General features: G+C 34.9%; 1 protein-coding gene across 6 annotated transcripts in view; it reads right to left on the bottom strand.

The window, feature by feature from the left end:
* Positions 1-17352, bottom strand: part of csmd3b (CUB and Sushi multiple domains 3b) — a 373951-nt gene that overhangs the window by 139511 nt on the left and 217088 nt on the right. For all 6 annotated transcript variants that reach the window (XM_026288598.1, XM_026288599.1, XM_026288600.1 and 3 more), the window contains exons 11-14: positions 8099-8202; positions 7444-7556; positions 2493-2675; positions 1305-1631 (exon numbers count right to left, since the gene is read on the bottom strand). In XM_026288598.1, coding sequence (XP_026144383.1) covers positions 1305-1631; positions 2493-2675; positions 7444-7556; positions 8099-8202 — 727 coding nt within the window. The remainder of the gene's footprint in view (positions 1-1304; positions 1632-2492; positions 2676-7443; positions 7557-8098; positions 8203-17352) is intronic.

Genomic DNA, 17352 nt, shown 5'->3' with positions numbered 1-17352 from the left:
GCACTGACAGCTCTTACTGGACAACAGTAAGGTGTCAGTCTGTTAAAGAACTCGACATTAGTGTTCAGCCTAATAACTACTGTAGCAACCTAATCTGCATGCAAACTCATGTCTACTTTAAGGACTTTGATGGATTGTCGTGACATTTCACATCTCCTTTAAGAAGGACCATCAAGAAGTCATTGTGTAGATTAAAGTCATGTATGTGCTAATGAGGGGCGGAGGGGAGATTCGGTGCGGTGCGCTGGTGAGAAAAACGAAGCGGTGTATTTGAATTGGAAAAGGCCTGGAAGTTGCCATAAACAGACACTCTTTCATTTTTGTTTGTTTAACATATCACAAATTCAATGAATTTATATTTTACAGTACATTATTTCTTTTTTTTATAAAGTTTTATTAATGATACTTAAGACAAGATGAAAAATGTGAATTACAGTGATGATTCATTTTAATTTAAACTAGTTCTGTCAAATGGATTCATTGTAATTAATTGCATCCAAAATAAATATATGCATGTGTGCATTTGAGAAAAATTGGTTTATATATAAAATATATTTATTTATAATATAAATTATATCAATATAAATATAGACATGTAAATATTTTCAAAATATATACTGCATGTGTGTGTATTTTATATAAACACAATACATAAACATAACACAAACATATTATGTAATCAAATATGTTTATTTTGGATTAATTGTTTGACAGCACTTATTTAAGCATAGTGTTGATAAAAATATATATTTATATTTAAATATACTGTTCAATATATTTAAGTTTATTTACTTGAATAACACAATATATAGGTAATTTAATTATATATTTATATATATTTTAATTATATATTTAAATATACTGTTAGTGATTTAGATCAAATATAAATACCAATATAAATATAAAGGAAGTTTTTGAAAAGTACTATAAATAGTATTGTATTGAATTTTTTGACTAATTATTGTAAGCAGCTGACTGCTTACAATATTTAAATTAAATATAAGATAAATTTAATAAAAAATTATAGAGGAAGTTTGAAGGATATTTTCATCAAAAGACAAACTATTAATAGTACTGCAAAATAAGGTAAAAAGGGTAGATGTTAGCTGTTAAAGCATATTATTTAAAGATATGTTCATCTTAATTATCAGTACCAAGTAAAAATAGTAACTGCTATCAATACACTTCGATGCACAACACATGCTTAAAACAAACATTATGTCTCATGCAGAATTCAAGCTTCATATATACTTAACAAATGCCCCATGCAGACATAATGCAGAATAGAAAGGTGTTACACGCACTGTTGTAGGTAATGTTGAAACCTCTGCCTGACATGGAGTGGTCAGCCTGGAACTCCAGCCGGAGAATGTTGTTGTTGCTGGTGAGATGAGATGGCACCTCGGCCCCAGTGAAACGGCCAAGCACAGACGAGTCAAGCATCTCTCCATCCTTCACGGTCAGGATGTCATATGGAGCCTCTAGGTCAAAGTCATTGAAGGCCAAGTGGATACGGCTGCCGGGCTCTGATAGGATCAGCCACACGCAGTTAAGGTTGTTCCCATAGCCCTCTGGGTAATCCGGAGAGAGGACTGTGCCCATGGGTGCAGTGAAGTTTGAAAGACAGGGAACTGAAAGAATGAAACAGAATTGCTACTAATTTGTATCTAAAGATTAATGTAACTATGTTCACAATGACTGAGAAACTACTGACAACATATAAAAAACATGCCACATCATACATCAGTGTAATAATACAGCCATGTGTAATCATTTAATATGCCATATGGAGTCTGTCACTCTGCTTCTGATTAGGTTCTGCACTTCCTGACAAATTGTGTTCATGACATAGCTGGACTTCAGGCTATAAATAGAGCTGATTTGTTCAATCTTCCAATTAGACATGGAGAAATTTCAGCTATGCATTTTTTAAGCAAAGAGCCTACAGGTGAAGTATCAAAATATAGCAGATGTCACTGCAGCTGAAGTAGTCTCCAGGTTGGTTGTATATATAAGCCAATTATTTCAGCTGCCTCAGAGATCTCTGCATTCATTTGGAAGAAAAGGCAAAGACGGGAAAGTTAATAAAATCCAGTTATAAGGAAATTTTTTGTGGAACATTAAAATTTGGCAGGAAAAAAAAGATGAAGTGTGTGATTTCTATGCCAGTAGTAACACAAGTTTTCAAACTTGTTTCCTAAATATTTTCCATATTTGCCATTGGTCAGCTAACATATAGACCCACCCACTATTTGCCATATTTTTTATAGCGCCTTTATAGAGGAAAAACTCTTAATTTAAATTTCAAGATGGTACTGCTTGAAATAGAACACATTTATGGACATAAAAAACAAACCCTTCTTTAAAATTAGCACAATTGTCCTGATTAAAAAAATACATTATAAAACATAATAGCACCACACTAGGACAGGAAAAACATTTCCAAAGCAATTAATCAGTTTGCAACATACAGTAGCATTGACAGTACTCACAAATGCAGATGGGGATGTTGGCAGACCACTGGTTGTTGTTCTGACAGGATATTGTCTTCTCTCCAATAAGCTCAAATCCAAATTGGCACTCAAAGCGTAACACGTCGCCATTGGAGAATCCATCTCCTTCTCTCATCCCATACAGAGGGGTGCCTGGGTCTCCACAGCTCTCCTTGTCGATTTCTACAGAGAAAGGATGTAAATAATAGTGATCACTAAACTTCACATTTCTTCTTTCCACTGCTGCATTTTAAAGAAGAAACATTGTATGCATTGTTGCCAAAAACATTGCTTAAGGTTTATACAGTATACATTGGTGGCCAAAATGATTAGAACACATTTTATTTGCTGGTGAAAATACTAGAGGTGAAAAATATTTTGCTGTAGTGTGTCAGTAGGAAATTTACAGTTTACATTTCCAAACATTCATTTTGCCATTAATTGTAATAATGCAATGAGATTTTTGTTTGCACAAGGAGTCTGACAACATCCAGCGCTCCACACAGAGATCTGATCTCATCATCATCCAGTTTGTCTGGAATGACACGAAGAAACAGAATAAACTGGGACACACTAAATCCATAAGAACTGTGGCAACATCTCCAAGATGCTTCAAGAAACCTTCAAGTTCAACGGAACAACGGCTGATCAGATGGCAATCAGACAGCACAATCTTTCTGGTGCAGCTGGTGGCCTGATAAAGTCTTGCTGGTCGAGCGAGTTAAGAGAAATAAACTGTCAATTCCTCTCCATGTTAAAGTGCGAGATAAATCTACAGACTTGCAGCAAATCACTAAATTGTAGCTTTGAAATTTGCACTGAATTGTGCTGCAAAAGTCCAATGATGGACAGATTTCATCAGATGACCTGAATGTCACTATACTTACGGGAAGTTGACCGGAACAGAATGCCACCAAAACTCTCTGTTCAGCCTAGATAAGCTCCTTCACCTGGAACCTTCAGTGGTAGAGTTGGCCAGCCAGGACATTCCCACCACAAGTACAAAATCCAAGTCTAGGGGTCACTATACCTAGATAACACCTTCCATCTGCATAGCATCGACTCAGTGGGCGGCAGGCTGCTGGAATGGGCAATACATCTTCCCAGACATTTTGCACGGACATTCACAATTGAACTATGAACTCTGTTCTGAATAAGAATGCTTGAGGGTTTGCCAAAGGACGGATGGTAAGAGAGAGAGAGAGAAACAAAACATCCACTAAATTTCATTTAAAACCAAATCAAAGTTTTTTCAAATTTCTCCTGAGGTATAATGGAGGTCTTTGGCCAATGCTTGATGTATGGCATTAATTTCCGACATGACAGTCTCTTTATGACTACCACAATGCTTTACTCCATTGGTCAATTGTGAGGGGTGGCTAGGGGAAGGTTAGGCCATATTTACTGCTTTGTATTTATGATGAAGCAAAAAATAGAGTACAAATTGTCCATAGGAGCTGATGGTGTGTGAATACTCCCGACGTGAGGTCAGCGTGTCAGATGCAAACCCCTACACTTCTCTCACGGTGCTTAATGTGATGGGGACCTCTCTGTGAAGATCAATTGTGTTAACAAGTTATCCAATCAAATCCAAAAGGTTGATTCTGTATGTGTAAGTACAGATGGCCCACAGGGGTGGAGTTTGGGACCTGTATTTTTCTTCCTGAAACAGCCAGGAAATTACAAAGTATCAGTGAACTTTGACATGTAATGTACCAAAAAGCATTCTGAGCATTTACCAGATAGCAGGTCTCATTAAGCCGGCCTTCACATAAAAGCCTATAAATAAATTTAATCTCAAAACCATTTCTTATTCATTGGAAAATGGCAAGTAATTTATCTCTCCCTTTGTGTACCCCATAGATATTGTTTCATTTCAATAATGCTGACTTTATCTCTCTCAAGAAAGTGCTCATTATCGCAAAGTCGAGTTTTATGTGGAGTCGAGACACAAAACAAGGCACTTCTAAAACACGAGTCACATGAGTCAAGTACACACAGGCAAACTCCCAGGAGGATCTCTGCTTTTATTTCTTTGAAGCATTCAATTAAATTAGGTTTTTAAATCACGCTGAAGATATTGAAGCGTTATTGCCATACGGAATACAAACAAATTTATCTTTAAAAGAAGGGATGTTAATGAGCGTGGCCATATGCTGGTGCATTGAAACTGTGTGCCAAAGCACAGAGTTCAGCTATGGATAATCAATGGTACACTGCACTAAAATAAAAACTTCTGTAATGCATAGACACTGCAGCTTAATACTTAAATAGATTATTTCTCTCTGAATTATTTAACTAAAAGTTTAAAAAAGGCCATTTTAACACTCTTTTAACTGGTAAAAGTCAGTAATCAGGCACTGGGTCTACATTCAAATTCAACATTAGTTTCTTTCCGTAATAGCACTTGCAGTTTTTAAGCAGCAGAGGTTCAAGGCTACCAATGTCAAATGTTTCTAAACAGAACATATGCTATACAAATAAAATAAGCAAAACCACCTACACCAAGTTGTCAATGATATGGTGTTTGGAAAAATTATAGACACCAAAATAAAACTAAAAATGACAAAAAAATGTGCTCAAGAAAAAATGTATTATTTAAAAATTAAGATTCTAAAGGTTCAGGCACCACTCAAAAGCCTTGATTTTAACCGAGTGACATTTTTTTTTGTTGCCAAACTTCATACATTATAAATAAAATTGAGACTTAGACTGAGAATAATAGACCGATTTGCATGGTAATGAATACAAATAATGGTAACACTTCAGCAGTACCTGTCTACACTTTTAATATGTTATTTTGAACCTTTGGGATCAAGTAAATGTGTTATGTTTTTATGTCATTAAGTTTGTTGCAAGTAATAAGAACACTGTGCACCCTCAGAGGTAAAACATAAGGGTATTAATTCTTCGATGGAAAATGACAGATGTAGCTGTATTAATAAGTGAAATGTAGCCATCAAACTTCAGTCACCATAACACGATTAATGACCCATGTAGATTATGCATTTGTCACAGACGTCAGCATAATGAAGTGAATTTGTATTGTAAGTAAACACTCCTTAATGGGATAAACTATATATCTTCTGTGCTCTACAGGGCAGTGATTCTCAAATAGGGAGTAACTACGCACAAATTGGCCGAAGGTCTGAATGTTCTCTATTCTGCCAAATAATTGTTATTTCATAAATAAAGTTTTTATGTGTTAGATATAACAGTGGAAAACACTTGGTGTTACACTTTAAAATCAAACTCAAACGCAAATTAAAATCAAAGCCTCTTTAAATTAACTTTTGCATTCAAATCATCATTTTAAATTTATAACTACGTCTGTTTCATGTTGAAGTGACTCTTTTGTGCAAAATCTTAACCTGACAGGTAAATGAACTACTGGGGAACAAGACAATGAAAACCTCAAATATTTCTTCCAATTGAATGAATGAGTGCTGTGAACCATTAATGAGCTCATTTGTCTCTGGATCCCTCAAAGAGCTCTTGATTTATATTATATATCACATATATCATTGGGTTCTCATTTTATCTGTGCTTTGGAACAGATAACAGAATCTGACATTCAAAATCTCATTCCACATTACTAATAATATTCTTTCAGTTAGAACAGTTCAATATTATTAGAATAATTCAAATAATACTATTCTAGAATAAGACATTGTAATGGTAACTCTATGAAGAATATATTGAATTACAATCTAAAATTCTAAAATCGATATATATATCTATATTTATAGTTTAATCCAACTAAAATTATAATTTTCTCACAATGCCAGACTCAGCAAACTATTTTAATTGCGGCGTCCTATAACAGTGGCACACTGAAAGCTTATTCATGCTACATTATGTATGTCCAAGCTATAGATTTTTTTTGTTATCCCCTCATGTATGACCGTCACGTATTTATGATCGACAGGTCCAATTAGATCTACCTAGAAATTGAAAACTGAGTAACAAAGCCATTGTGCTTGTCTGTGGCATAAATAAAATTAATTATAATAGGTGTAGAGAAGACAAAGGAAAAAGACATATCTAATACAATCTGTAATATTTTGCCCAACTCTCCCAGGGATATCATACAGTAATGTTTTTTTTTTTTTTTTTCTATCTCTGGTCTTGCACTTAAGGGGATTCATTTGCTCTCGCTGCCTCTTTCTCTGTCTACCTCAGTCAGTCTCTCTCATTATACTGAATGGCACGCTGTTCATCACCCCGACACTAATTTATTACAAAACCTTGAGGGAGGAGAGATAATCAAAGATATGGGTTTTGTAGGGATTGAAGTGAATGTAGCTCATGTGTTCGGGATGAAAGTTAGTTGCTGTACATTCAGCAGAGACCACTGAAGTGATTTGTGGGAACTGCTGCGCTTTTATGCACATTGACTACTAAGAATGTATGCTGAATACTCATGCAGGAAACAGTGGACATGTCCAGGTAAATAATGTCTGGCCTTTTGATGTCTAAACCGCTTTGCAGCGGATGTGAAAAACACTTTCTCACCCGATCAGAAAACAAGGATGAAGGTTGGACATTTGATTGAATCTGGGTTTATGCCAGACAGGTTGTTTGTACAATTTTGGTCGACACTGTTTTCCCTTTCTGTTTGTTTGCAGTTGCAAATGAAGCTGTTTGTGTGTTTTTGTATCACCCTGCCACACTTCCTTCTTTTAACCTTGACAATAGATAGCCACAGTCACAGAATTTTGACTGACAATTAATTATTTGTTCACAGTGAATGTTAAGTCTAACTTATATTTACTGTACACTAGTGGTTATCACTAGTAACCAAAATCAAGTGAACCACAAACCTGTATTAATAATACATATGTGTATATATATATATATAAAAATCTTTAGAGCAAAGCCTGTTTGCTTTTTAGCGTTTTTTTTTTTAGATGATTCCCAAAGTAACTATATATTATTCACATCCTGGTACCTTTGTAGTTGATCTTGAAGCCTATAGATCCCACGCTTTCATCAGACTGGAGATGAAGCCACATCTGATGGGTCATGCTAACGATGAGGTCAGGAACAAAGCTGCCAGTCAGACTGATAAGAAGAGAGAGAGAGAGATTAGACAAACAGAACAGAAGCACATCATGCTGAATGTATGTACACTTACCCATTACTTACTGCTATTTCACAAAGTTGTCGAAACTAAGAATTAGTTTTATAATTTATATAATACATCATATATTTCAATGCTTTTTTAAAGAAAAATTTATTTGCAGACACAATTTTTTTTTGTCTACAAAGATGACTTCAAAATCTCTGATGCCAAATATTTGACTAGTATTGTACTAATACGTCTACATACTAATAACTCTTCATAACTTAAGACAAACACATTCAGTAGGATGGCAAAGGAGAACAACATTTGAATGGTTTCTGAAAACATAACATGGTTATTTACACCGGTAGGATATTCAACATTCATTTTTGTTCCTGGAATATCATTCCTATCAAACAAAAACTTCCCAGAGCAAATGAGACTGGTTGATAGGAATACTGTTTCAGGAACCGCACAGAATGTCCTACTTGTGTAAATTATGTATGATCTTACCGTCCCAGACTGTGGATAAGAAACTCACACTTGCAAAATGGTTTTCGGGTCTCCCACTTCCCCTCCATCGCCGATGGTTAGTGTGTCATAGCCCAGTTCTAGGTCAAACTCCTCAAAGTTAATCTGAATCACCTGTCGGCAGAAATGAGGCATAATGCTTAGTGATGTGTCAAATGAACGGAATTAAACTTTATGGCTCTTGCATAATTGAATCCTGTCAGCTGACTGAAACAGAAAGAGAGAGAAGCTGGCCAAAACTCTCTTTGCTGAATTTGGGAGAGAGTAAAGAAATGTCACGTTTATTAGAAGGTAAAAGTTTCCAGAAAACGTACCCGAGTTTGCCTTGAGCATTCAAGCATGATGAACATGCTTCTACTGAACAAACATCATAAATTAAAATGAGAATTGTGTTTGTTTTTACATGCACCAAATGTAACAGTTTTTATAGCGCTCAACAGAAGAATGTAATAATAATCAAACCAGTCAAGGTTATTGGTACTACATATCTACTAATTATTGATTAAACAGGGCATTATTACATTTATGCTTCCAGCGTTCTCTCTGTCCTGTTGGAAATGCATCCTTATGAAAAAAAAAACAAAAAAAAAAAAACAATATAAAGTCACACTAATTATATATTTTTTAGTGGTGGACATAGATAATTTTTTTTAAATCTAGATTAATCTCACTGTGATTTTGAAATTAATCTAGATTAATCTAGATTAAAATGGCTCATTCGAATTCTGTCGAAGGCATTAAGAATATGTGTGTTACCCAAATAAAATTGACAAACAGTAAGTCTTTGAAAAGGGGTTCCACAAAAGGGGTTTATCAAGCTAGGTGGGCTCATCTCCTGTTTTCAAAATGTATCACAACGTGCTTGAAAAAGTGGCCCACGTTTGAAATTGTTTAATTTGTATATTAGTTTATTTTTTATTTATTTGTGCTATTTACACAATGTTTAAGTTTTTTTCAAGTTTGTAGGTGTCGGTACAGAAACCAAATAAGTAAATTTAAAATAGCACTAGATAGTCTTCAATGTAAAAATGAAATATACAATCAAACCTCCATTTATTCAGAAACCTTCAACATTTCTCACATTATAACAGTTTTGCTATATATCAAAAATTATATCTGGTGTCTGAATAATTTTTGGTTTGACTGCTAAAACTACAAAGTAATTCAGTCAAGAGCAATGAGAGATTTTCATTTTCTTGGATTAACATAACAGCAGCCAGTAGCTAAATTAGGCACAGTCACTTTAAGATACGTTAAAGTGACCATTTTTTTCCTCAACTGTTTACTTTCACTTAAGAAATAACTTACAGTTTTTTTTAGCATAATTTGCTCTGCGTGAGCCCTGAACACCAGAACACCACGAGTACTGAATTGGGCTCTTTCGCATCTTTTTGTTTGTTCAAACTGCGATTTGTATTTGTTCGTTCAGGTGCAGGAGGGACTTCGAGGAGAACTTCTCAGAAGAGAGCTCGGTTCAGTGTCGCTGTCCGTGATATGCGGCTCTCGATCTCTCTTGTGAGCACTGAACACAGCGCGCGAGTAACCAGCTTCTCTGTTGAGCTTTTCTGTGTCTTGTGTTTGGATGCTTTAATGTTTAAATCGACAAGTGGTAAAGCTTAAAAACACGTGAAAAAGATCAGCTTTCGTGACGATGCGCAGCACTGTCCCGTCTACTGTCCTGAGCATCTTTTTAGACTGGCCTCAGCCAGTCGGTTATATAAAATATCAAGGTGAAAGTCATCATAGCTTGCTTAGTATAGACTCAGCTCTCAACCCAACTTTGAGAATAGATTAACAGCGATATTTTTTTTATCGCCCGATAAGAGTCTCGCGTTAACGCAGCACGTTAACGCCGATAACGGCCCACCACTAATATTTTTATATTATTATTATATCATATATATATATATATTTTTTACAATTTTTTAATTTAATTATCAGATATAATTAAATGGGATCTAAAATGAAATGATTGAGAAGAATTTTTTTTATTTATTTAGCAAGAATGTAATCGTAATCAAACCAGTCAAGGTTATTATTAGTGCTACAATTTTTTTTTTTTTTTTATTGATTAAATGGGAGATTTTTCACATTTATTTCGCACCTTTGTGCTTCCAGCTTTTTCAATGTCCTGTGGGAAACTGATCCTTATGAAAAAAAAAATCAACATGAAAATCAGACGAATTATACCCATTACACTCAGCACAATCAATTGATTCATTCAAATGTAGTGATTTAAACATAAGAGCATCTCTTGGATGACTGGGAGTTGGGAAAGGAGGATCAAGGCTTTAGAAACAGGGATTAGAGGTCTGGAAGAGCCACAGGCATATGGAGAGGCCTGAACTTTCTATATTGATTAACCCATTGAGAGATTCTGGGAGGAATTAGTTGCCATGGCAATAGGCTCTTCACCATAGCCGGGACTTAGCAGGTATGGATGCATAAGAGCTACTTAGGACTGATGATTGATGCTCAGACAGCACCTCGGAACAGATAATAAACTTGTTTTTTTCCATGTTACTGAATACAAAATACTCTGGAGTCCCTGTCTCACTAAAGGTCACCAAATAACAAATGCTGCGCCGATGCGGAGATGCAGGATTTAACGGGATGAAATAGTTGGGAATGAGACTTGAGTTCTCTGGATATGTAATATTAAGGATACCAGTGTAAAATAATCCATAAACCTGATCCCAGATCAGCAACACAGCACACCAACACAGGAACTTGACTTCAGTGACTTGGCCTGCCTGCGGTTGTCATGGCGATTGGAGTCTTAAGCTAATGCTTTTGTTGGAGAGCAAGAGAGGTGCTGAGGCCGGAGTATTGAATTGTGAAGAGATAAGGTAATATAGCAGAATTATGACTTTACAATGGAGCAGAGAGGCCAGTGAGAACGCTCCAGCACATTTACCGATATACCACACAGACAGGTCTATTCCATCATACGTGAAAATGCGCCATTGTTTTAAAAGCTAATCTAGAATGACTATTCAAACATCATTCAGAAAATTAATCTGGTTTGGCCTGATGCTGTTCAAACAATACACACACACACGAATGTGCATTAAATAGAGAACATTATCGATCATATAATAATATGTGTTCGCGTAAATGGGATTGTCTTGCTTACTGGTGACAGTGCATGTCACTGTGTCTCTATCCCTTAGAAAAACTACATCTGTCCCATATTACATTTATGCATTTAACAGTTGCTTTTATTCAAAACAATTTGCATTCCAAGTAAGCAATTTGGCAGTTTGCATGTTTCCTGGGAATTGGAACCATGACACATTGTTGCATTTTTACCAAACCATAATACTGAATAAATTGTTTTTAAAATCAAAAAAAAAAAATAAATAAAAAAAAATTCTAATCAAATAAGAAATTTTATATATATATATTTAAATAACCATATACAAAATTAAATAAAATAATAAAAATAATTAATTCTATCAAATAATCATGAATCCTTATTGATGCTAATGTTTCATTTTAGTTTAAAAGTAAACTTCTATTAAATAGAAATGTTCTATTAAATATCTGATAATATTTCAGAGTATTAATGTTTTTTTTTTACATTTATTTTTTGATCAAATAAATGGGCTTTGGTGAAATCTTACCAATCACAAGATTGTGAGCGGCAAAAATAAATAAATATAATATTGTTTGTTTCAACATTCACATTTAATGACAAAGCATATACAAGTCCTCCAAACACACAACCATGTAACAGCTCACACATACACAAGGGGATCCGATGCTTCCTCAAGGTGAAAACAGAAAACACGCTGCCTGGATGTCAAGTTCACAGAGATGGGATCTCTGGTTTCCTTAAGCCAGACTACTTCAACTGTCACACAGTCCTGCTGGGATTTACTGCCAGCGTGGGCTTATGACTGTAGTATCAGCAAAGCATTTCACAGATGCAGTTTAAAAACACGAATGGGAGCACAAGCCACCATTTAAGCACTCCTCAGAAAATTACAAGGTTGCAGCAAAGCAAAATGATGAGTATTGTACAGTACTTCAAACTCTGATTGTCCAGGTCAACACAAGAAGGAACTTTCAACGAGTACATCATAAGCAAGCGATCAAAATAAACAAATGCTTTAGGCTATAAAATTATATAATTAATAGTAATGCCAATATTAGTAATTAGAAATTGTTATTTAATTTGCTATTTTAATTTTAGTCTGAATATATTGTATTTTAAAGCTTCTTTAGATATAATTTAATCATTAGAACCAGCACTAATAGCACATCAGTCAATTTGTGCCTGTCATACAAGAGACAGTATGTTTACTTTTATTATTACCACTAATATATGTAATTTAATGACATTTCAGTCCTATTGTGATTGCTGCTGTTTATTAAATGCAATAAGCCACTTGAGGCTGTGTTCGATTGATTTTACATTACACACACACACACACACACACAAAAGTAAAAGTAAATCACTGTCATCTGTATTGGCTCATTGCTTTAGTTCAACACTGTGTTCGGTTTATTTTCCCTGGTCCTAGAAGCTTTATATAAAGAGTTTTTTATTACCATCATGTTCACTTTCTTCTGTTCAATGAATTTTCAATCATGTCACTCAAATGAGTCTATTTCAGTAGTTTTACCTGTAGCAGAATTTCAGTACTATCATGTCAGCCCTCCAGCACACGGCAAGCTGTCAAGTCAGGACCATGTCAAACGGCCGTACTGATGAACAAACGTTACAGCCTCAAAATGACAGCTAAGTAATTCAAGTTTGTTCCAACAAATGACATTTAGCAACAAAATGTAGTTGAAAGAAAAAAGAAAAAAAAAAGAAAAAAAAACTAGATGGAGTCTTTCCTCTACAAAATCAACATTGGCTGAATTGTGGCTGAACTATTTGATGAAAATAATGATTTGAATATTTACATGATCACAAGCAGTGACAACAGGGGCCTTTAAAATCCCAGATCAAATTTTCAGTTTCCCTTCAAAAGATCAAAATGGGTCTGTTTTTGTTCTCGCTCCCAGACGGACAGGAACACGCTATGAAGAATGATACATTTTCCTTTCATCGCTGATAGTGAAAAGCTATTAGTAACCCTTGAAAAAGTTTTTAAGCCCCTGATGCGAGCGTGATGTAGGGAAGAATACATCCTGAAAAATGTGCTTCTGGGTATCCCATTATTGACATAGATAAAAGGCATGATTGAAAAGATCATAAACAACTATGCACCTTCCTGAACCACAATGCATTCCCTATGCATCTTTTTTTAATTATTATTTTTATATGTTTTTTATACATTATATTAACTGCATCTACTGTAATATACTATGCAAACGTTTTTTTTAAACCACAAAAATGAATGAATAAATAAAATAGAAGAGAAGAGGGGAAACAAAAAAGAAAAGACAACTTGAACTGAACAGTCTCAACATGGATGAGGGGACATATGTTTCTGCCCATCGTGACCTTTGATGCTCCCTCAGAGGTTAATGCCCAATCTGGGCATCAATCTCCAACGAAAGACCAATGGGGCGACAGCATTTTAGTTTCTGCTTGATAAATCAGGTCATGCTTCATTCAGAATGGACAACTGAACTCTGAAAAACAACTACCTACAAATGCTTAGAGTGATGTTTAATATGGACTTCTCCTTTAAAACCAGAGAATGAAATTTTACAGCTGCAAATATGAACAAGGATCTACACAATTTGGGCAACTTATTCATGAAACAAGCCAATTACTGTGTAAATCGCACATAAAACCATTTTTTTTGTAATTTGTCCCATCAAATTCAATGCATGCACTGCATTTATGATCAACTTACACAGAAAATCTGTTCGACTTGTGAACAAGGTTCAGTGTGTGCCTGACGCAATGGCCTTGATTCTATATGCACGGATTAAGCAGAATTAGCAAATCCCTTGTTAAACCAGTGATCCTTTGTTATTTTTTCGATATCTCCATTTTAACAAAAACAAAACGACAACATTGTATCCCACATTCTCACAATCCAAAGGCATCACAATGGAGTCCAAATTGAATTAAGCCCTGACACAATCCAAATCACTCTTACCAAGGTTCAAGCACAGAGTGCAATATAAAAAAATCGCCACCCTAAAATTGTCTGCCAAAAATAAGTGAACAATAATGTTCCCAAACTGTAAGAGACAATTAGCAATTTCTCACTTGAAACAGGGTGGTCTGCTGGTTGTCCGAGCTCCATTTAAATCTCTGATCTGATGTTCTGAAACACACCTTTGGGCTCCAAATGCATTTCTCTTCTGTAAATGAATGGCTTTTGCCACATGCTTTTCCTGTAATTTAGTGAAACCTACCAATTAATTGCACTTTTAGAAAAGTGTTTTACAATTAGTACAAGGCTGTAATTGCAACAAATGGCAATTTATTTTTTTTGGAGAGGTAAAATGGGGACGAGTACATTAGACTTGGTACCATTATAGAGTATTATGGGATTTTTTTAAAAGACAGAGGCTAGTCAAACATGTGCTAAACCTAATATACTTATCTACATTTTATCGATTTAAAACATCAATCACTGTTTGTTGCAATTATAGCTTTCTATTTCAGTAGTTTTTCGGTTGGCCAAAACAACAGCTTAATGTATTTGAATTTTACCAATTTCTTTTGCCGTTTAAAGCATTTCTATTTCATCTTGCCATTTAAATTAGCTGAAAAGCCTCAAATAAGCTGTTTAATGGCAAGTTTCCCCAAGTGTGTCAACAAGCCCCACTAGGACAAAGATGTGCTCAATGAACTTCATGCTCTGTCCTTTGTCTTATTGTATTTATTTAGTTTTAGCGAATGACTCTTATGATCTGTTCCGGCTATTACAAAAAAAGAGGGAAAAAAAAGTTTTTTCTTGGAGTACGGTCTACAAACTCTTTGATTTATTGAAAACAACACGCCAAAGCCAAGGCTGCAAGAAAACAACACAAGCGTCTCTGCAAGAAAACAACACAAGCGTCTCTATTCATGCTGGCAGAGTTCCAGACCTTTCAAAGTGGTCAAATGCGAACTGAAAAAAAGTAGAAACAGAAAAAAATCTCTCTATGGCCCAGAAGGCTTTCATGCTACCCTCCATCCATCATACGATGGGAAAACGTCCAGACGATTTCATCACGGCCTTCTGAACATTTAAACGGTCCTGAGAAAGTTAGGTTGTAAAACACAGTTTTCCAGTTAAAACCTTGGGTGATTTTAGCCCTGTAGAAGTTAGGGGGAAATGTATGAATGAACGGTCAATGTAGGAGATCACTTTCACAAACTGCCCCCTAAAAGTACCTAGATAAGAACAAAACTTTATAGACCTATGTGTAGGCCAAAGAAGAGAAGTTGAAACTTTGTGACCTTATAAAATGATTTGTTCATTTTCATTTATTGCCTCTGTATATCATTCCACCACAACAAGAGTCAATTGCAGAGGCCTTGACTTGAGGTTAGGAAGAATTTTCTGTGTTTTTGTTTGTCGCACTTAATAGATCTGCTATTTCAAGATGAATTGCAATGCTAGTGAGTCACATCACCTGGAATCAATTGCAAGGTCCTGCAATGACAATACAGACATGGCTGAAGTGCTAGTTGTCATTACAAATGTAAGGGAGAGGTATATCAATCAAAATGTCATGAGTAAGGTTGAGAACCAAAAGATTAGCAAACTTTGATTCCTTAACGCGAAAGTTTCTCATGAGCTTTTAATGAAGTGAAAAAAAAAAAAAAACTAAAAAAAACCAACAACTATTTTTTATGATTTTGTTCTTCTACGGGATTCAAAGATATGAAGAAAGAAGTGTGGTTGTCATGATAATGATTCTTATTAACATCCATTATAGTGAATCAGAGACATATACAATTCTCAAGCAGGGCTGTGCACAGACATTTTGAGGGGGAAGTGGCCCAATTAAAAAAAAGGGGGCAATAGAGCGTAGGGGATACAGTGTTTCAAAAGTGATATACATACAGTTGTTACAAATATACAATTAAAAGAGAAGACAGCTCTGTAATAATAATCTCAGACTTTATTGTAGATGTTTTGATAACAGTGGTCTCTCCCTCACTCTGTGAGCCTGCTCCTGCCTCATCTTCGATGGAAGTAGGGAAGAGTGGGGTAAGTTGACCCACCCCGTTTCTTGGCAACTGTACACCTTTACTGTCATGTGACCATTTATTTTGGAACCACCAATCATTTCTGCCAGACTGTGATGAGGTCGTAACATACGTTACATCAAAGCAAATTTATCCAGGTCTAAACATATAGGTGATTTAGCAATAAAACCATGACAATCATTTAGCTAAATTTAGCTACAGTAGCAATTTTCTCCCAATATGGCAGCTATGGGGAAAAGTGAGCCAAATGTTGTGCGGTAAATTGAGTCAGCATTTTAACTTACCCCACCATAAGGCACTGTAGTTAAGTTAAATCTCTGAATTATAAACTTAAGTTTTAATGTGATATCACTGGTTTAGTTTATTTTATAGATATTTTGTCTGTAGTTTATTTGTTAGGGACAGTGTACAAGTACAAGCACCAAATCTTTCTCTGATAAGAACCAGAAAATGCTTTTCACATTATAATCAGATTTATCTTTCCACCTGTAGTCACTAATGCCCATCAATCTCTCCATTTAGTCTGTTTGTAGGAAGGCTACAACTTTGGTGTTCAACATATTGTTTCAGAAATGCAAACAATTCAATAATTTGGTTGGTTTTATTTTGTTAAAATGAAATATGACTGTTTGTAAAAGGAAATTATTAAATTAGTTTTTATATTGTTATTCATTTCACACAGGTTTGAATCAGATTTGGTCAGATGGTCATTTTACATCCAGATGTTGCATTTGCACTGACTTGTCTCGGGTCAACTTACCCCAAACCCGGGACAAACTGAGCAATAGGAACTTTTTTTTTTTATTATTTTTTTTTATAAGTAGCCATATTTTTAGAACCCTTTGTCATGGATACATTCTGATCATTTAAAATGATATGAATACTTTCATTAGGATAGGATTGGATAGGATAGATACTTTCATTGTACTTCTGCGTCATTCTCCTATATCTTGAGAACCACAATAATAAAAAAGGTCAATCTTGCCACATTCTCATCTATAAGTATTAGACATTTAATTTTACATTTTACAGCATAAATCTATATTATATACTAATAAACAACTAATTTAGAACATTCATATTTTTTTTACTAATATGCCTACTATTAACATGGTTTTAATAAAATGATATGTTATAGATTACTT

Source organism: Carassius auratus, chromosome 19, assembly GCF_003368295.1.
Source record: "Carassius auratus strain Wakin chromosome 19, ASM336829v1, whole genome shotgun sequence".
Lineage (NCBI taxonomy): Eukaryota > Metazoa > Chordata > Actinopteri > Cypriniformes > Cyprinidae > Carassius > Carassius auratus.
This window is presented reverse-complemented; position numbering and strand designations above follow the sequence as displayed.